At 48.4% G+C, this 25,285-nt stretch overlaps 1 protein-coding gene and 1 long non-coding RNA gene across 5 annotated transcripts in view; one reads left to right on the top strand and one right to left on the bottom strand.

The window, feature by feature from the left end:
* LOC147018085 (PI-stichotoxin-Hcr2h-like) overlaps positions 1-2,003 on the top strand; it is a 13,769-nt gene extending 11,766 nt beyond the window's left edge. Inside the window, exon 3 of the mRNA XM_085897429.1 lies at positions 1,531-2,003. Within this exon, the coding sequence (XP_085753555.1) occupies positions 1,531-1,562 (32 nt within the window). The 3' untranslated portion in view covers positions 1,563-2,003. The remainder of the gene's footprint in view (positions 1-1,530) is intronic.
* The window catches only part of LOC147018084 (uncharacterized), a 154,429-nt gene that overhangs the window by 24,974 nt on the left and 104,170 nt on the right, over positions 1-25,285 (bottom strand). The gene's annotated exons all lie outside the window — the stretch shown is intronic.

Genomic DNA, 25,285 nt, shown 5'->3' on the forward strand with positions numbered 1-25,285 from the left:
ATTAACTGGACAGAAGGGTGAAAGAAAAGCAACCTACAAGTGCAACACATTTGTGAGAACTTCTGCAACACTGTTGGGAAGAATTTTCCGATCGATATTTGATTTCCATTGTGGAAAGAATGCCACAAGTATGTTCGGCTGCTATATCTGCAAAAGGTGGATTTCTTTGTCAAAAATTTAGATTAAATTTTGTTCAACAAAACGATTCCATGATTTCTTTTTTTTTCTGAAATTTTTTATTTGTTCTCTGCTTTAACTTCAGAGTACATTGAAACATTAAACTGCTTAAATTTCAGTAAAAACTGGAAAAATGGGGGTGTTCTAAAACTTTTGAATGATAGTGTGTGTGTGTGTGTGTGTGTGTGTGTGTGTGTGTGTGTGTGTGTGTGTGTGTGTGTGTGTGTGTGTGTGTGTGTGTGTGTGTGTGTGTGTGTGTGTGTGTGTGTGTGTGTGTGTGTGTGTGTGTGTGTGTGTGTGTGTAACAAAACTATATAAAATATTGCTCCAAATAATTTTTCACACCTCAAAATGAATTCCTTGATCTGAAAAACATGGGAATAGACATCTACGCTGTTATTTCATGTCCATTCCAGCCACAGAAAGATGATGTTTTTTTCTTGGTGGCCATTTTGGATTTCAGGAGGTCATGGTACTCAAGAAAATTGCAAACATTCCTAATTCTCGTGAAAGAGTCCTCAGCTGTATAAAAATGCATGTTTGCAAATTTTAATATGCAGTGCACACGGGATGACATAAACGTTTCCACTAGTTGGTGTTTTTGGGGGGAATATGGCATTCTATCCTATTCCTGCATTGAGACAATTGTGTTCCTGTCTTTGCACCATCATTTGTCAGTCCAATAGATCTTAATTTGTCAATCCATTGGATCTCAATCTGTCTGTCCATTTTGACATCTTTTCAGTTTGCAATGTTGAATTGTTTACACATATACATTGTTCTTCAACAGTGTGCTTGTTTTCTCTTCCTCCCTGACTCCAAGGAAAAAAAAAACATAACACCATGAAGACTTTAAAGCAAACAGACACCTTGTCCTTAATGACTTTCTGCCTTTCACTTGTTATTCAACAAGGCTTGATGTGTTGAATTACCTTTTGCTACATTCTCCTCCATCTACATATCATTGTGTTTCTCTGTACAAAGGAATACAGCTATGAATGGAGTGTATATAGGAGGCTTGATTAGCTTCGAAATTCTTTCTTTTTATATCGATCACTCAAAGGGGAACTTGTACATAAATCACATAAAAGGTAAAGACGTTAATAGACATCAGTGTACTTACGATGTGAATGTGAATTACAAGGAAATGTGGTGAACAATGGATGAATATCTTCTAGTATATGGTATTTGCACCTAAGTTCTGAGCATCATGAGCCATCATTTCCAATGAAAACTCAAGGTTGTCGTAATCTTGATTATGGATGTGCTTCGCTGAGGTGTTTTTGGTTGAAATTGGAGTTCATCAAACAAGATCACACTGACCATTCTTTCACCCATATATTTTCTTTCCAGACCCTCATAAAATCTCTGCAGTGAAGAGGTGAACTTCTCAGGTGGAGTGGGTGCAAACTGCAATGAGACTTCATCTCGACAACGACTTGCTTTATGATCGGATAAGATTTTCTGCATCATCCTTATCTTCCTTCCATCCCTTCCAGAAGTTGACCTCTTCAGCTTAATCTTTTGAATTCACCTCAAATCAAAGTCAAATTACAAGTGCAGTTAATAAGTTGTTTATACTCATACTCGTATATACGACAGATGGTGCTTTTATCTTATAATTTAATTGTGGTTTGACCTTTTGGTCCAGTTGCTTGATGCTCACTTGCACTTGATATGGACTCATTTTGGGTATGTATGATGCTTTCTCATTTACAATGCCTCAACATTATCGTGCTCAATTGTGCAAGGGGTGATGTACCGCCTGCCTCCTTGGTTGCCATGTACTTGATCAATAACACAGATAAATAAAAATGTATTTCTTATTGCTTTTGGGAATGCACACATTACTGTAACTAAATTTCAACCTAATTCCTTGACTTCATATGTACATTTAAAGTGTGTTCTTCATTGATTAATGGTTTCCTTGAAAATGTATTTTGATCACTCAGACGATTTCAATCTACCAAATGTACCATATCCTTGACAGAGCAGCGGTGCTGCTGAAGCATATCCTGAGCAAGGGTTATGCTGGGTAGTTTGCCATTGCCTTCTCAGTAGCCAGTAAGGGCCCTGTCACACCTTGACGTTTTAGCCAGCATATGGCAAGGTATCAAAACGTATGCAAAACGCTGGCATACGCTGAACTATTGATGTTTTTTTTCCAGTTTTGGACGTATTCATAACGAGTTGGACGTATGCATAACGTATTAGTAACGTACACAGAACGTTTCGAGAACATATAGATAACTTATATCAACGAATTCTGAGCGTGTTGTCGGCGTTCACAACCTATGCCCAACGATAGTCTAACTTATGCATAGCACTCGACAGCGTATCGCCGACTATCACGTGGCGTAAGCTATTAATAGTCTGCGGCTCAACGATTCAAATCATAACCGCACGAGACATCGAAGTGTCAAGCCGCTGTCACACCTTGACGTTTTAGCCAGCGTATGCCGACGTATGAAACATTTGCCGAATACGCTGGCACACGTCAAATACGTTATGGGTAAGTTTGTTATACGTTAAGAGCACGCTGGCATACGTTGTAGTACGCCGAGTACGTCGACAAATTTTCAGCATTTTGAAAATTTTTCGACGTACTCGGCGTATGACACGATGGTAAGCGTCAGTGTTACAGACTCCCTGGTTTTTTTTTTTTTTTTCTTCGGTATGACGGTGATGTTGACACTGATTTCTAGTGCGGTTATGATTTAAATCGTTGAGCGGGAGCCTATTAATTATATTATATTGTTGTATAATTCCCGTCCGCCCGGCGTGCGAACGACCGCGTCTAACCAATAGCGGTCGCTTCGCCCACCGAACGGACAATCCAGTCGTGACTTTCTGGAACAACGCCAGAAACCAGTCACGGGTGGGTTTTTAATCCCACCACGGCCCAGTCCGTATTCTACCCGCGCAAAATAGGGTCAATCGCCGAATATCGAAATACCTAAGTACCCGCGCAGGTAACCAACCGAGGGACCGTACCTCGGCGAAGGCCTGCTTGGACACGAACCGCTTAAGCGGTCCATTCCGTTCTGGGATAACCGAGCGGATATTATCGCCAGACCTTGCTGGACCCGATTCTATTTATCGGCTATTTAAAAACCAACTATATTCCGAGTGTATGATGGGGCAGTTCATTGAGGGAATGGACGCAACAAACAGGTTTACATTCACACAAGGACATCTCTATTATAATATCAAGCTTGCACACTAAAAACTCGGCTCGCCGTCACACGATCCCTATGAAACTGCTGTGGCACTTAGCGGACATGCCGACAATGTTTGGGAAGTCTTGGCATTCCATAGTACCATTTAAATTTTGCACAATGCGTATTTTTGTCATTCCCCGTGTACGGTCTGTCATCTGCTACCAGCTATGTTGTACTACTATCCCGTGCATGTGCACGGGTATCGCTAGTTTATTATAATAAAGCACGTAAGCAATTCAACAAGGCAAAACACCTATGCAATTATACAAGCAACAAAAGCACGACAAAAGAACTACAACTGTCTACTTATTATGTACAGTCACTAGCACTTAACAGCAGTTCCTACTTCTTAGACGGGCCCACGGACACATGTACGCACACACACACCCAAGAAATGGTGGCAGAGGCCTTTAATAACAAGCTCCAGCTCGGAGAACAGGTGAGCTGAAACTCAGAACCTATCTCGAACCTCTCCACCTCGTGTGGTCTTCAAGTTGTTCGGACCCGGGTTCCAGCGAGAGCGAGCTGGATCCAATCGCCGAGCCGCGATCCTTCCCGAGCTCCCGCGAATCCTCCCATGCTTCTCAACACGTGCTGGTGAGACGAGGCGCTGAACCTTCCTGTCGATGCGTCGCTTCCCCGAGGAACCACCTCCTGCGCTTCTTAACATGTGCTGGTGAGACGAGGCGCCGATCCTTCCCGTCGATGCGTCGCTTCCCCGAGGAACCACCTCCCACGCTTCTCAACACGTGCTGGTGAGACGAGGCGCCGAACCTTCCCGTCGATGCGTCGCTTCCCCGAGGAACCACCTCCACGAAGAGGTCGATGAGTCGCACCAAACAGGGAACCAAAATGGAGAACAAAGAGCTCCACGAACCAAGAAGAAGAAGCCACCACTCGCAGCTCGCGCCGAGCGACCGGCTTAACTTCCTTCCAAACAGGGCAGCTTGAAGCAAAAAGCTCTCCCGAACCAAGCAGAAGCCGAAGCTCACGGAACCATCAAAGCAAAAAGCCTCCTCCCGAGCCAGGCCTCAGCCGAAGCTCACTGAGCCAGCCGAAGCAAAAAGCTTCTGAAGGCCTCAACTCTAACTCAAGCCAAACAGGACCCGACGGTCTGCTGAACGGCTTCTCTCAACTCCCTTCTCCAACTCTGCCCTTCCAACTCTGCCCTCTCAATTCTGCCCAACGACTACTCTCTGCCGAAGCAAAAAGCTTACTGCCCAAGAACAAAGAAAGGATCTCGTCCTTATCCTTCTCCGCCCCCCCCCCCATACGCCCGGCGTGACTCATGCCCTCGTCATCCCCCCCGCTCAACCACGGGTGGGGGAGGGAGTTGTTGACATCATGAGTCAAGGGACGGCAGGATTCTTCTTCTTCGCAGAAGAGGGGGAGGGATGTCTCCATTGTTCGTTCCCTACTATTAAATCTAGTTCCCTAGTTCCCTATTACTAGTTCGTTCCCAACTATTAAATCGATCCGCAGCACATCTAATCGATTTCTGAACATTTAAACAATGGAAGGTGAGCTATCTCGGGAATAAGCACTTATCGACATAGCTGACTAAAGGAACCTGTATGTTGTGTGCATTCGAATTCCCAAATTCGTAACAATATTATAACCGCACTATAAATAGAAGTGTCAACATCACCGTCATACCGAAGAAAAAAAACCCCCAAAAAACATGGAGTCTGGAGCACTGATGCTAACCATTACTTTGACGTGTTTCGACTTATGAGTAACTTACAAGTAACGTGTGTCGACGTGTGTCAACGATCGCGTAACGTGCCTACATCTTATGGCCAGCATTAGGCGGAACGTGTGTCATACGCTGGCATACGTCGAAAGATTTCAAGCATGGAAAATTTGTCTAACAGCTCGGCGTACTACAACATATGCCAGCGTACTACGACGTATGCCAGCGTGCTCTTAACATATACAAAACTTACCCATACGTATTCGACGTATGCCGGCGTTTTAGACAAATTTTTCATACGTCGGCATACGCTGGCTAAATCGTCAAGGTGTGACAGGGCCTTTAGGAAAGGAATTTGTAACTTGTTCAGGGTGCTGGTGATAACTCACCTACTCTTCACGAAAGACACAATATTTAACATCCAATAATGACCAGTGTTAGCATGTGGGCTTAGCATCCTTCCGATGGACGATGCACACATTGATGCCTCACATACAAAACACCAGGGTGAGTTTATAGCTGAATCATGATTCGAACCTAGGCTATACAGCTCAAAGGAGAGTGTGTATATCTCTTGGCTTTCCTGCCACCCCGTCATGCTATTTACCATAAAAAAAAATACTCATTTAGGGTCATTCCATGTCAAATCATCAAAGAATCTGCCGTCATCTCTCAGATTTTTGTAAAACTTTGGGAACCAATTGGGACCCATGAAAAACGGCAAGAACTCAAATATTTTTGCTAACAGCCTCTTAATTAGTGAGATACAGACTAACGAACTTTGGACTAATTAGCACGATATCGCGAATTCAAATGGCCATATCTCTAAAAGTATGACACCTAGAGAGCTGGTTTTGGTGTCATTTTAAAGGTATTTTCATGCCCTATGAATTTGTCTGGGCAACATTTTCCTACCTCCAACCACAAAAAAGTTATCACAAAATATAAACTTCAATCGTGAATCCCCAAAAAATGTATCCTTCAAATTTCCTCAAATTCATCCCAGAGGTACCTTATGATGTCAAGAAGCTTCCACATAAATTTTGTGATGGGCACTCCAATAGTTTCTGAGATATGAGCAATAATGTTCATGTACGTATGGCATATAGGTTCGAAAATCAGCATTTGTAATGTATTATACAATCAATAAGTGAGTTCAAGTACACAGTGTTCACTAACCTGACTTAGGCTTTCAATTTCCTCTTCAATGCAGCAACAGCAGCACTTGTTTCTTCCCCTCAGGCCCAGTTGAAAATGAAAGTATATAATACTTCAAAGCAATTGATGGTCGTTCCCTGTGTTCCCTGTCATGGCTCGGTTTGAATAATTGTATAATACATTACAAATGCTGATTTTCCCCCTCACTATTGAATTAATACCAGTTGGGGTTAACTCGACCTGTCATCCTTCAAGGTTGGTAAAATGAGTGTCAGCATGCTGGTATACTGTGTCACAGTGGCGACCCGTCCAGGATTGTGCCCAATAGCCAAGGAGACTGCTTCAGCAACACCGACGCTCAGCACAGAGTATGGTCCCAATCTCCTCCTCCTCCTCCTCCTCCACCATTGAGACATGTGGCTAAACTAATATATAGCATGATACCTCAAAAATTTGTGGACGGATTGGGATAAAACTTGGTGGACATGTTGGGTGTGTGACCATGACAAATTGATTTGATTTTGGTGAAGATCGCAATCCGGATCTGGATACGAGAATTATTTAATTTTAAAAGTCATTCTTCACATTGAGAGAGAGGGCCAAAAACGATATATAGCATGATATTTCAAAAATACATTGGGCCTGATATGTTCTCGTGGATCAGGCATTACGTGGCAGAGGTATGTGCTCTACCTAGTGCCCTTCTGATTTTGTTTTGTTTTTGACTGCAGACACCACAGCCTGAAGTGCCCACACCAGGTTGTTTGTGCAGGACCTCCTTGTGCAGGAGTTGAGGGCCACACCTGCAGTGTGAAAAGATGAAGTCATGGCTTTGTAGGGAATGTGATGGTTGGAGTTCTTGTGTATGAATGTGGGAATGTTCCACTCGGTTCCACGACTTGATTTGTGCAATGAAAGACAGGGAGCCCGTGAAATTGGCTAGATAGCTTGAAATCGGGTATTTGGGCTCAGCTGACATCCAATGGGTGACATCGTCAAGTGCTGGGGTTTGAATTGGTTGAGATAAATGGTGGTTGAGGTAGGTCTGTTTGTGTGCTTTTGGAAGCCATGCTCTCCCCGCCCCGGCACATAGGAGTGAGAAGACAAGAAAAGAGGACAACTGTACATTTAAAAAATATATATTTGCAACTAAGGGGTCAGGTCAGGTATGGGAGCATGTGCCAGAACAGCGCGTCGCTGCGTTCACTTTCCGCCGGTACTCCAGGGGCCTCCGTCTGGCCATCCCCCAGGCAGATGCCAGGCCCATCCCCATCTCCTTGAGATGATGGTCAACCTGCTGCAACCATGAGGCACGTGGTCGGCCCACTGGCCTCCTCCACTCATGAGACTCCCTCGCTGAGAGAATCTGGTGAGCAGGATCAGCGTCAGGAAAACGAGCCACATGTCCATACAGCCGCAACTGACGCTCACGGATTATGCAGGTAACAAATCTCATCCGAGTCTCTCTCAGCAACCGCTCGTTGGACACAAAATCCGACCAGCGATAGCCAAGGATTCTCCGAAGAGCTCTGGTACCAAAGGAATTAAGTCTCCGTCTGAGATCCTTGGTCAGAGTCCAAGTCTCGCACCCATAGAGCAAGACTGGAAGTACCAAGGACCTGAAGACTCGGACTTTCGTCCTCCCGCACAGGTACCGGCAGCGCCACACCCCATGATCCAGTGAATCCATGACTCCCCAGGCCCGACCCAGACGTCTATTGACCTCTGACTCGCAGCCAGCAGAGACATGAATATCACTGCCACGGTAAGTGAATCTCTCCACGACCTCAACATCCTCACCACAAACAGACACAGACAGGACAGCAACATCCAAGATGTCACCGAAAGCCTGGATCTTAGTTTTGACCCAAGAAACCCGTAATCCCAACGGCTCCGACTCCTCATTCAGCACCTCGAAGGCCCCCAAGAGGATGTCTAAAGTCTCCGCAAAGATGACTGCATCATCTGCAAAATCAAGGTCCAAGATCTTGACATTGCCAAACGATGCACCGCAACTTGATCTCTCCGACATCCTCCCTAGAATCCAGTCCATACAAGTGCTGAAAAGTGTGGGGGCAAGTACACATCCCTGACGAACTCCAGTAACAACTGGAAATAAGTCAGAGATGGTACCACCACACTTCACAGCACTCTCAGTACCAGAGTAGAGTTCAGACATCAGATCGATCAGTTTTGGTGGCACCCCACGAAGACCAAGAATCCTCCAGAGGACATCCCGATTCACTGAATCGAATGCTTTACAGAGATCAACATAGGCTGCAAGCAGCCCCTGCCGAAACTCTCGTCTGCGTTCGGTGAGGACATGAAGGGCAAGGATACGGTCAATCGTTGACCTCTTTGGTGGAAAGCCTGACTGCTCTGGACGCTGGTGCTCAAGCAGATGGTAGCGAACCCTATCAAGAATTATCCGAGCAAAGACCTTGCCCGGCACTGAGAGTAGCGTCACCCCTCGGTAGTTGTTGCAGTCTTGGCGATCACCCTTCCCTTTCCAGAGAGGGACAACAAGGCCCCTCTTCCAGTCAGTTGGGATGATGCCTGTGTTCCAGGCAGAGCACAAAACTGCATGCAACAACACGAGTGCAGCATTTCCACCAGCCTTGAGAAGTTCAGCATGGATGCCACAGATCCCTGGAGCTTTGCCCCGTTTCAACTGGTTCACCGCAGCCCGTGTTTCCACAAGCGAAGGTGGACCACAGTTGAATCGAGGGTCAGCAACAGGGATTGTAACACCCTTGACGTCCAACTCGACAGCTGGGGGATCAGCCTGGTACAACCGCTCCACGTAACCGGCCCAGCGGGCCTTCACTTTAGACTCCTCTGTCAAGAGCTTACCACTCTCTGCTCGAACTGCAGTGCTCCGAGGGATGGGCTTGGATGAACATAATGCGCGAATTCCCCTGTAAGCGGGACGAGAATCACCTGTCCACAGGTGATGCTCTACCCCCTCACAGATTCCTCACACATAGGCCTCCTTGTCCACCCTCAGTGCACGTACAGTTTTACACCTCAGCTCCCTGAACAGCTCAGCTCTGCCATTCAGCCTGGCCCTGCGACTCTGGTCAATGGTATCCAGTGTCCCTTGAGAGACAAAATTCTTCTTTGCCTTGCGGTGAGCTCCAAGGCATCCACCGGCAACATCAAGGACGGTGGTCTTGAAGGCGCTCCACAACTCTTCAGGACCCCCCAAAGCACCCAGACCCCCCCCAAGTGTCCACTCAGCCTGTTCGCAAACTCCTCAGCTACTCTCTCATCCCTGAGCTTGGCAACATCCAGCCTAGGCTGGGATGGTACCATTCTCCAGGATTTAAGGTGCAGCTTTAGAGTTGCTACAACAAGCCTGTGGTCGGTATTGAGGAAATGAGCACTCCGGTGGACCCTGCAGTTCTGGATCATCCTCCAACGACCGTCAATGAGGACATGGTCAATCTCCTTTGCCACACCGCCAGCGTTGGAATACCAAGTCCAGCGATGAGCTTGTGGGCGCTGAAACCATGAACCAGCCACCCTAAGTCCATGACTTCTTGCAAAGTCAAGGAACTTCGTGCTATTCTGGTTCATAGTTCCTGACCCATGGGGACCAACACACACCTCATAACCATCCCTATCAGTTCCAATCGATGCATTGAAATCCCCCAAGACTCGAAGTGTATCTCGTCTGGGGCACTGATCAACCACAGACTCGAGTGTGGCGTAGAATGCATCCTTCACGGTGAGATCACTTGCCTCAGTCGGAGCATAAACAGAGACCAGGGGAATGACACCGAAGGAGTGACAAATCCTTAATCTCATAATACGCTCGTTGACCGGTGTTACCTCAATTATCATTGGGGTTAGCTTATTGGACACAGCTACTCCTTGGGTATGGTAGCCATCAGAGCGACCAGACCAATAGGAGGTGTAACCACCCACCATTATCTCGCCGCAATCCGGTCTCCGAACCTCAGAGAGAGCTGCAATCCCGATGTCCAAACGCTTGAGCTCAGATGATAACAGAGACAGGTGATCATCCTCTCTTAGGGATAGGACATTCCAGGCACCCACCCGAAGGGACCGCCTCAGGTTAACCCAAGGAGACCGGCGTCTGGTGGACGACACCTCAGCACCACTCCGACACACTCTCCCGCAATCTGACCCAGGGATGTTACCCCATGGTTTCCCTCCTATCATCAAAGATTGGGGGTCCCGAAGGCTTTGCCCCAATCCCGTCATCCGGTGAGCTGCCCTGCGAAGGGAAGCTGCGCAGGAGGTACTCCCACGGAGTGGGTTTTCAGATTTTTTTGCGTTTTTGCGTTTTGCGGAATGAAGGGTTTTACGGTGGCCGGAGTGCAAATCCTGGTATGGGAGGTATGGGAGTACAGGTATGGGAGCATGCGCCGGAGCAGCATGTCGCTGCGTCAACTTTCCGTTGGTATCCCAGGGGCCTCTGTCTGACCATCTCCCAGGCAGATGCCTTGCACATCCTCATCTCATTACGATGCCGATCAACATGCTGCAACCACAAGGTGCATGGTCGGCCTGTTGAGCTCCTCCACCCATGAGGCTCCATCGCTGAGTTAATCTCGTGAGCAGGATCAGCATCAGGAAAAGGAACCACATAACCATCCAGTCACAGTTGATGCTCACGGACTATCAGGGTAACAAATTTCATCTCAGTCTCTCTCATCAAATGCTCGGACACAAAGTCTGACCAGCAATAACCAAGGATTCTCTGGTGAGACCCGGCACCGAAGGAGTTAAGTCTTTGTCTCAAATCCTTCGGTCAAAGTCCAAGTCTCACATCCTTAGAGCAAGACTGAAAGCACCAAGGACTTAAAGACTCAGACTTTTGTCCTGCATAAGTACAGACAGTGCCACACCCCATGATCCAGTGAATCCATGATTCCCCAGGCTCAATCCAGACTTCTATCGACCTCTGGCTCACGACATGCAGAGACATGAATATCACTGCCAAGGCAAGTGAATCACTCTGTGACCTCAACATCCTCGCCACAAACAAGAACAGCCAAGATAGCAGCATCCAAGCTGTCATTGAAAGCCTGGATCTTAGTTTTGACCCAGGAAACCTGTAATACCAGTGGCTCCAACTCCTCACTCAGCACCTGGAGGGGCCCCCATAAGGATATCCAGCATCTCCGCAAAGATGCGAAATCAAGGTCAGAGATCCTGACATTCCCAAATGATGCACTGCAGCTTGATCTCTGACATCCTCCCCAGAATCCAGTCCATACAAGCGTAGAAAAGTGTGGAGGCCAGTACACACCCCTGACAAACTCCTTTAACAACTGCAAATAAGTCAGAGATGGAACAACCATACCTCACAGCAGTCTCAGTACTGGAGTAGAGTTCAGAAATCAGGTTGTTCAGTTTAGGTGGTGTAGTGTCGTGGTAGAGATGCTTAGCAGGCAGACACGAGCGGGGGAACAGTCGAGCCGGGCTGTGTTGTACAAGTGCGAGCGCGGGCGTACTTTGCCCGCGGCTCTCCTTTATTACGTACTCAGTACACTCACAAGCCGTGGCGACTACGGCATCACTACGACGCCTCAGGCGGCGAGCACTCCTTATATCCCTGGCAGACACGATGCTCACGACGACCACTCCCCCCATCATCATGCCCTGCCCCGCAGGCCCCGCAGGCTATACCACACTCCTCCCTCCTAAAACTATGATTATTAAATGATCACCATCATAATAAGCATAAGCAGCACGAAGTACTACGGTATAACAGCAGACAAGGTACAAAAAAGAAAACAGCGAAGTATAAAAGCACATCACATCATATAACGTGTGGATGCGAGCGAGTGAAGCAGCAACGGCCAGGTTCCGATGACTGAATTGCACAAAGCACCTACCAAACTCTGACCGCACTACCGATATGGAGCAGCAAGGCGAGAAGCACAGCAGCACCACGCAGCAAAAACACCCCCAGGCGGCTCATGCTTACATGGCCTTTGGCGAGGTCGCGGCGACCGCCCGAGCAAACCTCCCCCGGCACCATCAAACGCCTCCGGCCCACAAGGCGGCACATTTCCCCCAGGCAGACCTGAAGCAGACAAACATTCCGAGGCCGGGAGCCCGCTGTCTGGGAGCCGTGGCGCCAGCGCCAGACCCGATTGACCTTGGTTGGGGGCGCTGAACAGCGCCGTTGGCTGGATGCCACCAATGCTCCACAACAACCCACGCACCACAATCAGTTGAGATGCCAACGCATGTCCAAACGGCCTTGAGCGAAAGCAGAGAGCTGCGGCCCAGGCGCCAGGCACGTCTGACCTTGCCGAAACCAGAGGTGGGGGTAACGCTAAACAGCGCATCATCCCTGGCTCCGAGTCGATCTCCGAGACCCACACGGCAGTTAGACGGTAGCAACTCCATTCAAACCACACTTTAACCACAGGCTGGTCATAAATCAATAAGAACATCATTTGAACCATTGCAAACTCATTTTTCCGTACAGCGCGTTCTTTCGACAAAATCCCTGCACATGACGAAGCAACTACCCGTGGCCTGGGGCAACTGGAGGATAATAAAACCTCTTTATTTGCCACCACCGCTCCCAAAGCCTCCACATCACATTGACCATACTGCAAAACCCATCGATCGATCTCCGCCAAACCCACTCTCACACAGGAACTGTTGGCATTTATTTCAACAACGTTAAACCGCATCACTAGAGCAAGGAAAAACAAATATGCAATGAACAGCAACCCATAACCCACATCACGAGTGCGTCTCTTGGTTGTCGACTCGATGTTGCGACCCGTGACTTCCTTGAACGCGACGGGCTCGCCGCAACTCGTTGAAACTGCCCGAACAACACAGGCGCACATTGCCTCATGAACGCCGCCGAAGCGCGAGAACTCATCGCGAGAGCTGGCACGGCTCCGCTGCTTCCGCACCGCACATCACCGTTGCAGGCAGCAACGAACGGCCGCCCCCGTTGCATCGATGCGGCTCCCGCCGCCAGAACCTCGTCCTCGGAAAATGAAGAAAGCACCGAAGGGAGCACCGGCACACCTGGAGGTACGAACTGGAGATCCAGACCGAGGTGCGTCAGCCAGTCCCGACCCAAAAGAGCGGGCCCCTCCCCTCGCACCACGAACACCGAGAGTAGGGCGCTTCGACCCCGGTCCAGCACCGAGCCGTCGGCCACCGCAAGCGGTGCAATCGCTTCGCCGGTGTACGTGTGCGATGCGAGGGCAGCACGAGTGGACTCAACTCGACACCCGAACAGTGCCCCGATCACTTCGACCTTCACTGGCATCGGTCCTGTCACCGTCGGACCAACTGAAACCAGGCTCAACATGGGTAGCAGCATCAGTGCCCCGGTCATCTCAACCTCCCCTGCCACTGATCTTGCCACCTCCGGACCATCTGCTGCGCACCGACCATCGAGACCCCGGACATTCCTCAGAGCTTGCGCGACGTCCAACGCCGCACCCGTGCCGAAGTGCGTGTCCTCGTTCTTTAGCCGTGGCCTTGCAGAAATCATTCCCCAGATTTGTCGTGCCTCAATAAAACGAACACTGAGCGCGGCCGTTGCCCACTCGACGTGGCCGAAATCGACTCCGACGAAGGCGGGCACGCGTCCGCGCCTTCCTGTCATGCCTGAGCTGGACCGCGCTGGCGAGCCTCCTGGCCCCGGAGCCTGTGCGCGCGGCGAGCGAACCTGCGACACGCTCTTCGCGACGCGTACTCCTCCGGAACCTCGAACCGCGCGAGGTGCGCCGAGTTACTCGCTGCCACTCCGAACCCAGCCACCACCCTGCACACGCCGATCCGAAGATCCTCGTCAGCCAACTGTAGTGTCGTGGTAGAGACGCTTGGCAGGCAGACACGAGCGGGGGAACAGTCGAGCCGGGCTGTGTTGTACAAGCGCGAGCGCGGGCGTACTTTGCCCGCGGCTCTCCTTTATTACGTACTCAGTACACTCACAAGCCGTGGCGACTACGGCATCACTACGACGCCTCAGGCGGCGCGCACTCCTTATATCCCTGGCAGACACGATGCTCACGACGACCACTCCCCCCATCATCATGCCCTGCCCCGCAGGCCCCGCAGGCTATACCACAGGTGGCACTCCACGAAGACCAAGAATCCTCCAGAGGACATCCCAATTCACTGAATCAAACACTTTACAGAGATTAGCATAGGCTGCAAGCAGCCCCTGCTGAGACTCTCATCTGCAGTTAGTGAGAACCCAAAGAGCAAGGATATGGTTATTCCATCCATCCATTGCGACCATACTCTGTGCAGAGCGTTGGTGTTGCCTAAGCAGTCTCCTTGGCTATTGGGCACAATCCTGGATGGGTTGCCACTCTGACACAGGATACCAGCATGCTGGCACTCAATTTGCCGACCTTGGAAGGATGACAGGCAGAGTCAACCCTGCCTGGTATTAATTCAACAGCAGAGTGGGATTTGAACTCAGGATCCTCGGATCCCAAGCCCACCACCCTAACCATTAAGCCAACACCAGGCATAATATGGTCAATCATTGACCTCTTTGGTGCAAATCCCAACTACTCTGGACACTGGGACAATGGGAACCCTCTTCGAGTCAGTTGGGATGATGCCTGTGTTCCAAACAGAGCACAGAACAGCATGCAATGACACGAGTACAGCATTTCCACCAGCCTTGAGAAGTTCAGCATGGAGGCCATAGATCCCAGGGGCTTTACCCAAGTTAAACTGCATCACAGCAGCCTGTGTTTCCACCAGCAGAGCCATGGCCCACCTGGTTCTCGTTCCCATTGCTATCTATGCTTGAGTCCGGTGTGTGGCACCTTTAGATTTTAATTCTGTTGTATACAATTATTACCCTACGCTCACAAGTGAAAAGCGGCGTTAAGCGATCAGCCACGTCCATGTGCTGTACGTACGTACGTATCTGCATTTTAAAAATTCATTTCCTCAGCAACCATTAGTATGATTGACACTAAACTTTCCAAATAGGTGCTCCTCCAATAAGGATGGGACCATGTGTTTCTGTGTGGACTAAAGCCAGCTGAACATGACATTCAAAGACTCCTATCGATTTCCAAGAATTGATGATACCTTCGATGCTGTTGCAGGCTCAAATTGGTTTTCAACCTTGGACTTTAAGAGTGGGTATTGGCAATGGAGATGGACAAAGCAGAGAAAGAGAAGACTGCATTTTCTTCAAGTAAGGACTTATGGAGTGTGTACTGGGTGGCATACCATGGCAATCATGCCTGGTGTACCTGGATGACGTCTTGGTGCATGCTCGAACATTTGAACAATCACCAATTTGGACTAGGTGTTTGGGCACCTCAGACAGGCAGGCTTGAAGTTGAGCCAAATTTAGTGCACTTTGTTTGCGAAAGAAGTGGCCCATTTAGGTCACGTGATTGGTCGTGAGGGAGTGAAGACTGATCCAGCAAAGGTGAGAGCAGTGGAGGAGTGGCCCCCTAGTAAGTGACATGAAAGAGGTGTGGGGGCTTTTGGGACTCTGCTCCTACTATCGCCGTTTTGTGGCAAAGTTTGCGGAGATTGCCAGGCCTCTTCACCGGATTACAGAGAAGGAATTAGGTTGCATCGGACAAAGAACTGACAGAATGCCTTCATAAAATTAAAGGGGTGTTTGATATCCGTACCCATTTTAGCCAACCCCATTGATGACGGGATTTTTACCCTGTTCACAGATGCAAGCCAGGAGAGATTGGGAGTGGTTTTGTCTCAAGCATAGGGTGTATGGCAAGAGTTATCATGTATTAAAGCCAGGCCACAAGTAGGCCTGAGATAAGTTATTGCGTCACTCGTAAAGAGTTATTGGCTATGCTGTCTGTGGACTTGTTTCCACTCGTATTTGTACAGGTGGAAATTCGTAGTCAGAATGGATCACTCCTTGCAATGGCTCTTACGGTTCAGGAATCCAAGGGTCAAATTGCAAGGTGGTTGTAGAATTGCAGCAGTACTATTTTAATGTGGCCCCGAGAGCCGGGAAGGCTCACGGGAATGCTGATGCACTCTTTCGACGGCCTTGTATGGAACAAAATTGTGAATTCTGTGTGAGACACAAGGACAGGAACCAGTTGGCAGACCCCTCTCATTAGATCGAAGCCCACACAACCCGGGTTGTGGGGCCAACCTTGCCACTAACACCAACGTGGGATGAATTTGGCATGTTGGAATGGAGCACGGCCCTGATGGAAGATTCCATGCTGGGACCAGTGTGCGATTCGGTAAGGGACCGAGCGGGAGGAAGTCGCTCCTCTCAGGACACAAGCAAAGGCAGAATAGACTCAATGGAAGGTCTTATAATTGAAAGATAACATCAACATCGCGACATCATGACTCCGTCGGAGGTTTTATTGGGTTAATATGGGGTGCGATATGCAGGATTGGTGTCGATAGAGCATGCGATGCCTGTACTGCTAAAAAGGGACCAGCATGGAGGATGAGGGACCATTGCAACTTCACCAGGTGCCCCCCCTCCCCCCTTGAGCAGGTGGCTATGGACATCCAAGGACCACACCCATGAAGGTAATAAGTACATCTTCGTGGTTATGGAATATTTTAACAGATGGCTGGAGACCTATGCGCTCCTGAACCAAGAAGCCGGGGTTGTAGCATAGGCTTTCATGAAAGGATTTGTATATCGGCACAGGATTCTGGAAGAGCTGCACACTGACCAAGGGTGAAACTTTGAGAACCAGCCACTCAAAGAGGAGAGCCAGCCACTCAAAGACTCTTAGTAATTCGAAAAACACGAACAACAACCTGAAGACCTCAATCTGATTGGATGATGGAAAGGTTAAAAAAAAAAAAACCTTATTACAACAGCTGGCCTTATTTACCACATCCTGTCAGGATGACTGGGAAAAAACATCCCCCATACTTATTGATGGCCGACAGAACCTCCCAGTATGAAATCACCACACGTAGTCTGGCGCTGGTCATGTACGGTGGGGAATTAAGATCTCTGGTCGATCTATTGTGCGGTCCACCGGTCGAGTGTCAAACATCTCACTTGGAGGAAGGCATGGAACAAGTCCATGCCTTCATGAGCTGCCAACTCCATCTGACGGGCATGTGGATGAAGCGCAGGTGCGACGATCAGAGGCAGGTGAGTGAGTTTGCTCCAGGGATGAAGATGTGGTTCTTCAATCAGGGCTCGTTCGGATCATGGAAATCCTGGAAAGTCATGAAATTTCAAATTTCCTGGAAATTGAGAGCGAGTGTTTTCTGTTATTTTCAGAATAAAACGATGTGTACGAACGAGCGAACGAAACGATAAGACTCGTTCCACACTCGGAAAGCAATTTTCCAGTGACACATCATCAAACTACAGCTCAGGAGAGCTCAACCAAAGTTATCACAGAACGACACCAGCCGTTTCTCTCGCAATCAAACGATCTGCCTCTCTGCTAAAGCACCCTCTATTTAGGGGACGTTCCCATTTCTGGATCAGAGTTATGAAACGAGAAATGACTGTGAATTCATGACTGCCTCTCAGCATTCTGTACAGATTCATGTCCAATAATGACTATTAAAGAATACATTTAATATATTATACAATGAATTGCGTTTAAATTTTTATGCTTCCGCCGATGAAGTCGCTGGAGGCATTCTGTTTTGGGGTTTCTGTCCTGCTGTCCGTCCGTGCATCTGTCCGTCCATGATAGGTTTTCGTAACCACACCAGCTTAACAACTGCTGAAGACATAGATCTAAGTCAAAGTTGGTGCAAGTATGTATAATGATACAAAGACAAACTGATTCGATTATGGGGTCAAGAGGTCAAAGGGCAAAAGTGAGGGCAAAAATTCTGTTGCTGCGCAAACTTGTTAACCAGTGATGGGATTGTGACCAAACTTGGTATAAGTATCTATCTATAATTCCAGCAATGTGTGTGTGTGTCTGTCTGTCTGTGACCGCTGTTTCTCGACAACCACTGGTCCGATCAAATTAAAACGTGCCAGGTATATTGCTGGGGACCCGAGTATGTGCCTTTTCAAGGTTTGATATTAATCGGACATGTGGTTCCCAAGTTACGGCCATTTATTTACCAAACCAATGACAGGACACGTTGCTGCGTAGGCATGGCCGATGGGGAAGAGATCTCAGTTACCAATGACAGGAAACATTGCTTGGCGTTTTGCACCCACAGTATCTATCTTCAATCTATAATTCCAGCAATCTCTTTTTGTTTGCCTTTTCAAGGTTTGAAATTAATCAGACAAGTGGTTCCCAAGTTATGGCCAAATTAGACCGCGTTCCCCATGACAGGTTACAACGTACAGACTTCTGGATAGCGATGACTTGCTGTATTCTAATAATTTCTCGATTTCTTATTGGCATTTATAGATAAACACAATGCCCAAATCCAGTCGTCGTTTACGAGAGGAAGGAACGGCCTGTGTGTTTGTTTGAAAGATTTGTTTAGTTTTTGCACGTACGGCCACGCACGTACAGCCACGTACATATGGACATGCGAGATTGAAGGAATGGCCTGTGTGGTTGTTGTTTCTGGCACGCGGTTTGAAAGGTTTTTTTTTTTTGCACGTACGGCCACGCGAGAGCGATGGAACGGCCTGTGAAGTTGTTTCTGGCACGCGGTTTGAAAGTTTTGAATTTTGCACGTACGGCCACGCATGTATTGTTACGCACGTACGGCCAAGCGAGAGCGAAGGAACGGCCTGTGTGTTTGTTGTTTCTGGCACGTGGTTTGAAAGTTTTGAATTTTGCACGTACGGCCACGCATGTATTGTAAGTTTTGAATTTTGCACGTACGGCCACGCATGTATTGTCACGTACGTACGGCCACGCGAGAGCGAAGGAACGGCCTGTGTGGTTGTTGTTTCTGGCACGTGGTTTGAAAGTTTTGAATTTTGCACGTACGGCCACGCATGTATTGTAAGTTTTGAATTTTGCACGTACGGCCACGCATGTATTGTCACGTACGTACGGCCACGCGAGAGCGAAGGAACGGCCTGTGTGGTTGTTGTTTCTGGCACGTGGTTTGAAAGTTTTGAATTTTGCACGTACGGCCACGCATGTATTGTAAGTTTTGAATTTTGCACGTACGGCCACGCATGTATTGTCACGTACGTACGGCCACGCAAGAGCGAAGGAACGGCCTGTGTGGTTGTTGTTTCTGGCACGTGGTTTGAAAGTTTTGAATTTTGAGCGAAAGAACTTTTTTGCACGTATGGCCAAACGAAGGGTGTTTGTGGGTGTTGTGTGGTTGTTGTTTCTGGCACGCGGATTGAAAGAAATTTTTTTTTTTTTGCACATTAGGCCACGCATGTATGGCGACGCACGTATAGCCAAGCGAGAGTGAAGGAACGGCCTGTGTGTTTGTTGTTTCTGGCACACGGCTTGAAAGAATTTTTTTTTTTTGCACGAACGGCCACACACGTATGGCCACACGAGAGTGAAGGAACGGCGTGTGTGGTTGTTGTTTCTGGCACACGGTTTGAAAGTTTTTTTTTTTTGCACGTACGACCACGCACGTACGACCATGCACGAACTGGCACGTGGTTTGAAAGTTTTTTTTGAGCGAAAGAACGGCCTGTGTGGTTGTTGTTTATGGCACGCGGTTTGAAAAAAAATTTTTTTTTGCATGTACGGCCACGCACGTACGGCCATGCACGTACTGGCACGCGAGAGCGAAGGAACGGCCTGTGTAGTTGTTGTTTCTGGAACGCGGTTTGAAAGGTTTTTTTTTTTTTTGCATGTACGGCCATGCACGTACTGGCACGCTAGAGCGAAGGAACGGCCTTGTGGGGTTGTTGTTTCTGGCACACGGTTTGAAAGGTTTTTTTTTTGCAAGAACAACCACGCACATACTGACACGTGGTTTGAAAGTTTTTTTTTGAGCGAAGGAACAGCCTGTGTGGTTGTTGTTTCTGGCACGCAGTTTGAAAGTTTTTTTTATCCCACGTACGGCCAGGTTTTTTTTTTTTTGCACGTACGGGCACGCACGTACGGGCACGCGAGAGCGAAGGAACGGCCTGTGTGGTTGTTGTTTCTGGCGGCGGGTTGAAAGTTTTTTGCGCGTACGGCCACGCACGTCCAGGCACGCAAGAGCGAAGGAACTGCCTGTGTGCTTGTTGTTTCTTGCCCGCGGTTTGAAAGTTTATTATTGTTTTTTTTGCATGTACAGCCACGCACGTACTGCCACGTGGTTTGAAAGTTTTTTTTTTTTTTGCACGTATGGTCACGCACGTACAGCCATGCACGTACAACCACGCACATACGGGCATGCGAGATTGAAGGAATGGCCTGTGTGTTTGTTGTTTCTGGCACGCGGTTTGAAAGTTTTTTTTTTTGCCCGCACGGCCAAGCACGTTCGGCCACGCATATACGGCCATGTGAGGGCGAAGGAACGGCCTGTGGTTTGTTGTTTCTGGCAGGCGGTTTGAAAGTTTTTTTTTTTTTTGCATAAACGGCCACACACGTACGGCGACGCACATACAGCCATGCACGCACTGGCACGTGGTTTGAAAGTTTTTTTTGAGCGAAGGAACGGCCTGTGTAGTTGTTGTTTCTGGCACGCGGTTCAAAAGTTTTTCGGTTTTTTTTACACGTACGGTCATGCACGTACATCCACGCATATACGAGATTGATGGAATGGCCTGTGTGGTTGTTGTTTCTGGCACGCCATTTGAGAGTATTTTTTTGTGCACGTAGGGCGACGCACGTACGGCCACGCGAGAGCGAAGGAACGGCCTGTGGGGTTGTTGTTTCTGGCACGCGGTTTAAAAGTTGTTGGGTTTTTTTTGCACGTACGGTCATGCACGTACATCCACGCATATACGAGATTGATGGAATGGCCTGTGTAATTGTTGTTTCTGACACACAGCTTGAAAGTTTTTTTTTTGCCCGCACGGCCAAGCACGTACGGCCATGCACGCATGGCCACGCGAGAGCAAAGGAACGGCCTGTGGGATTGTTGTATCTGGCACGCAGTTTGAAAGTTTTTTTTTTTTTGCATATACGGCCACGCACGTACAACCACGCACGTACGGCCATGCACGCACGGCCACGCGAGAGCAAAGGAACGGCCTGTGGGGTTGTTGTTTCTGGCAGGCGGTTTGAAAGTTATTTTTTTTGCATAAACGGCCACACACGTACGGCGACGCACATACAGCCATGCACGCACTGGCACGTGGTTTGAAAGTTTTTTTTGAGCGAAGGAACGGCCTGTGTAGTTGTTGTTTCTGGCACGCGGTTCAAAAGTTTTTCGTTTTTTTTTGCACGTACGGTCATGCACGTACATCCACGCATATACGAGATTGATGGAATGGCCTGTGTGGTTGTTGTTTCTGGCACGCCATTTGAGAGTATTTTTTTGTGCACGTAGGGCGACGCACGTACGGCCATGCACGTAAGGCCTTGCACGTACGGCCACGCGAGAGCGAAGGAACGGCCTGTGGGGTTGTTGTTTCTGGCACGCGGTTTGAAAGTTTTTTTTGAGCAAAGGAACGGCCTGTCTGGTTGTTGTTTCTGGCACGCGGTTTAAAAGTTTTGGGGTTTTTTTGCACGTACGGTCATGCACGTACATCCACGCATATACGAGATTGATAGAATGGCCTGTGTAGTTGTTGTTTCTGACACAGTTTGAAAGTTTTTTTTTGCCCGCACGGCCAAGCACGTACGGCCATGCACGCACGGCCACGCGAGAGCAAAGGAACGGCCTGTGGGATTGTTGTATCTGGCACGCAGTTTGAAAGTTTTTTTTTTTTTTTGCATATACGGCCACGCACGTACAACCACGCACGTACGGCCATGCACGTACTGGCACGTGAGAGCGAAGGAACACCCTGTGTAGTTGTTGTTTCTGGAACGCGGTTTGAAAGGTTTTTTTTTTTTTTGCACGTACGGCCACGCACGTACTGGCACGCTAGAGCGAAGGAACGGCCTTGTGGGGTTGTTGTTTCTGGCACACGGTTTGAAAGGTTTTTTTTTTTGCAAGAACAACCACGCACATACTGACACGTGGTTTGAAAGTTTTTTTTTGAGCGAAGGAACAACCTGTGTGGTTCTTGTTTCTGGCACGCAGTTTGAAAGTTTTTTTTATCCCACGTACGGCCAGGTTTTTTTTTTTTTTGCACGTACGGGCACGCACATACGAGCACGCGAGAGCGAAGGAACGGCCTGTGTGGTTGTGTTGTTTCTGGCGGCGGGTTGAAAGTTTTTTTGCGCGTACGGCCACGCACGTCCAGGCACGCAAGAGCGAAGGAACTGCCTGTGTGCTTGTTGTTTCTTGCCCGCGGTTTGAAAGTTTATTATTGTTTTTTTTGCATGTACAGCCACGCACGTACTGGCACGTGGTTTGAAAGTTTTTTTTTTGCACGTACGGTCACACACGTACAGCCACGCACATACGGGCATGCGAGATTGAAGGAATGGCCTGTGTGGTTGTTGTTTCTGGCACGCGGTTTGAAAGTTTTTTTTTTTTGCCCGCACGGCCAAGCACGTTCGGCCACGCATATACGGCCACGCGAGGGCGAAGGAACGGCCTGTGGTTTGTTGTTTCTGGCACGCGGTTTGAAAGATTTTTTTTTTGCATAAACGGCCACACACGTACGGCGACGCACATACAGCCATGCACGCACTGGCACGTGGTTTGAAAGTTTTTTTGAGCGAAGGAACGGCCTGTGTAGTTGTTGTTTCTGGCACGCGGTTCAAAAGTTTTTGGGGTTTTTTTGCACGTACGGTCATGAACGTACAGCCACGCATTTACGAGATTGATGGAATGGCCTGTATGGTTGTTGTTTCTGGCACGCAGTTTGAAAGTTTGTTTTTTTTTGCCCGCACGGCCAAGCACGTATGGCCACGTATGTACGGCCACGCGAGAGCAAAAGAACGGCCTGTGGGATTGTTATTTCTGGCACGCAGTTTGAAAGTTTGTTTTTTTTGCATATACGGCCACGCACATACAACCACGCAAGTTCTGACACGTGGTTTGAAAGTTTTTTTTTTGAGCGAAGGAACGGCCTGTGTGGTTGTTCTTTCTGGCACGCGGTTTGAAAGTTTTTTTTTTTTGCACATATGGCCACGCACGTACGGCCACGCACGTACAACCACGCACATACGGGCATGCGAGATTGAAGGAATGGCCTGTGTGGTTGTTGTTTCTGGCACGCAGTTTGAAAGTTGTTTTTTTTTGCCCGCACGGCCAAGCACGTACGGCCACGCACGTACGGCCACGCGAGAGTGAAGGAATGGCCTGTGTGTTTGTTGTTTCTGGCACGCAGTTTGAAAGTTTTTTTTTTTTGCCCGCACGGCCAAGCACATATGGCCACGTATGTACGGCCACGCGAGAGCAAAGGAACGGCCTGTGGGATTGTTATTTCTGGCAAGCAGTTTGAAAGTTTGTTTTTTTTGCATATACGGCCACGCACATACAACCACGCAAGTTCTGACACGTGGTTTGAAAGTTTTTTTTTTGAGCGAAGGAACGGCCTGTGTGGTTGTTCTTTCTGGTACGCGGTTTGAAAGTTTTTTTTTTTTGCACATATGGCCACGCACGTACGGCCACGCACGTACAACCACGCACATACGGGCATGCGAGATTGAAGGAATGGCCTGTGTGGTTGTTTCTGGCACGCAGTTTGAAAGTTTTTTTTTTCCCGCACGGCCAAGCACGTACGGCCACGCACATACGGGCATGCGAGATTGAAGGAATGGCCTGTGTAGTTGTTGTTTCTGGCACGCAGTTTGTAAGTTGTTTTTTTGTGCCCGCACGGCCACGCATGTTCGGCTTCGCATGTACGGCCATGCGAGAGTGAAGGAACAGCCTGTGTGGTTGTTGTTTCTGGCACGCGGTTTGAAAGGTTTTTTTTGGAAATATACGGTCACACACGTACGGCTACGCACGTATGGCCATGCACGTACTGGTAAGTGGTTTAAAGTTTTTTTTGAGCGAAGGAACGGCCTGAATGGTTGTTGTTTCTGGAACGCGGTTTGAAAGCAATTTTTCTTTTCTTTTTTGCACATACAGCCACGCATGTATGGCTACGCACGTACGGCCACGCAAGAGTGAAGGAACGGCCTGTAAGTTGTTTTTGGCACGCGGTTTGAGACTATTTTTTTGTGCACGTAGGGCGACGCACGTACGGCCATGCACGTAAGGCCTTGCACGTACGGCCACGCGAGAGCGAAGGAACGGCCTGTGGGGTTGTTGTTTCTGGCACGCGGTTTGAAAGTTTTTTTTGAGCAAAGGAACGGCCTGTGTGGTTGTTGTTTCTGGCACGCGGTTCAAAAGTTTTTGGGGTTTTTTTTGCACGTACGGTCATGCACGTACATCCACGCATATACGAGATTGATGGAATGGCCTGTGTGGTTGTTGTTTCTGGCACACAGTTTGAAAGTTTTTTTTTTTGCCCGCACGGCCATGCACGCACGGCCACGCGAGAGCAAAGGAACGGCCTGTGGGATTGTTGTTTCTGGCACGCAGTTTCTGGCACGTGTGGTTGTTGTTTATGGCATGCGGTTTGAAAATTTTTTTTTTTTTTTTGCACGTACGGCCACGGCACGTACGGCCATGCACGTACTGGCAGGCAGTTTGAAAGTATTTTTATGAGCGAACGAACGGCCTGTGTGGTTATTGTTACTGGCACGTGGTTTGAAAGTTTTTTTTTTTTTGCCCGCACGGCCAAGCACGTCCAGCCACGCAAGAGCAAAGGACCAGCCTGTGGGGATGTTGTTTCTGGCACGCAGTTTGAAAGTTTCTTTTTTTTTTTTTTGCATATACGGCCACGCACGTGCAACCACGCACATACGGCCACGCACGCACTCACACGTGGTTTGAAAGTATTTTTTTGAGCGAAGGAACAGCCTGTGTGATTGTTGTTTCTGGCACACGGTTTCAAAGAATTTTTTTTTTTTGCATATACGGCCACACAAGCACGGTGACGCACATCCAGCCATGCACGCACTGGCACGTGGTTTGAAAGTTTTTTTGAGCGAAGGAACGGCCTGTGTGGTTTTTGTTTCTGGCATGCGGTTTGAAAGTCATTTTTCTTTTCTTTTTTGCACATACGGCCACG

The sequence above is a fragment of the Eptatretus burgeri genome, chromosome 10 (genome assembly GCF_056783735.1).
Source record: "Eptatretus burgeri isolate ZD-2024b chromosome 10, Ebu_testis_v1, whole genome shotgun sequence".
Classification (NCBI taxonomy): domain Eukaryota; kingdom Metazoa; phylum Chordata; class Myxini; order Myxiniformes; family Myxinidae; genus Eptatretus; species Eptatretus burgeri.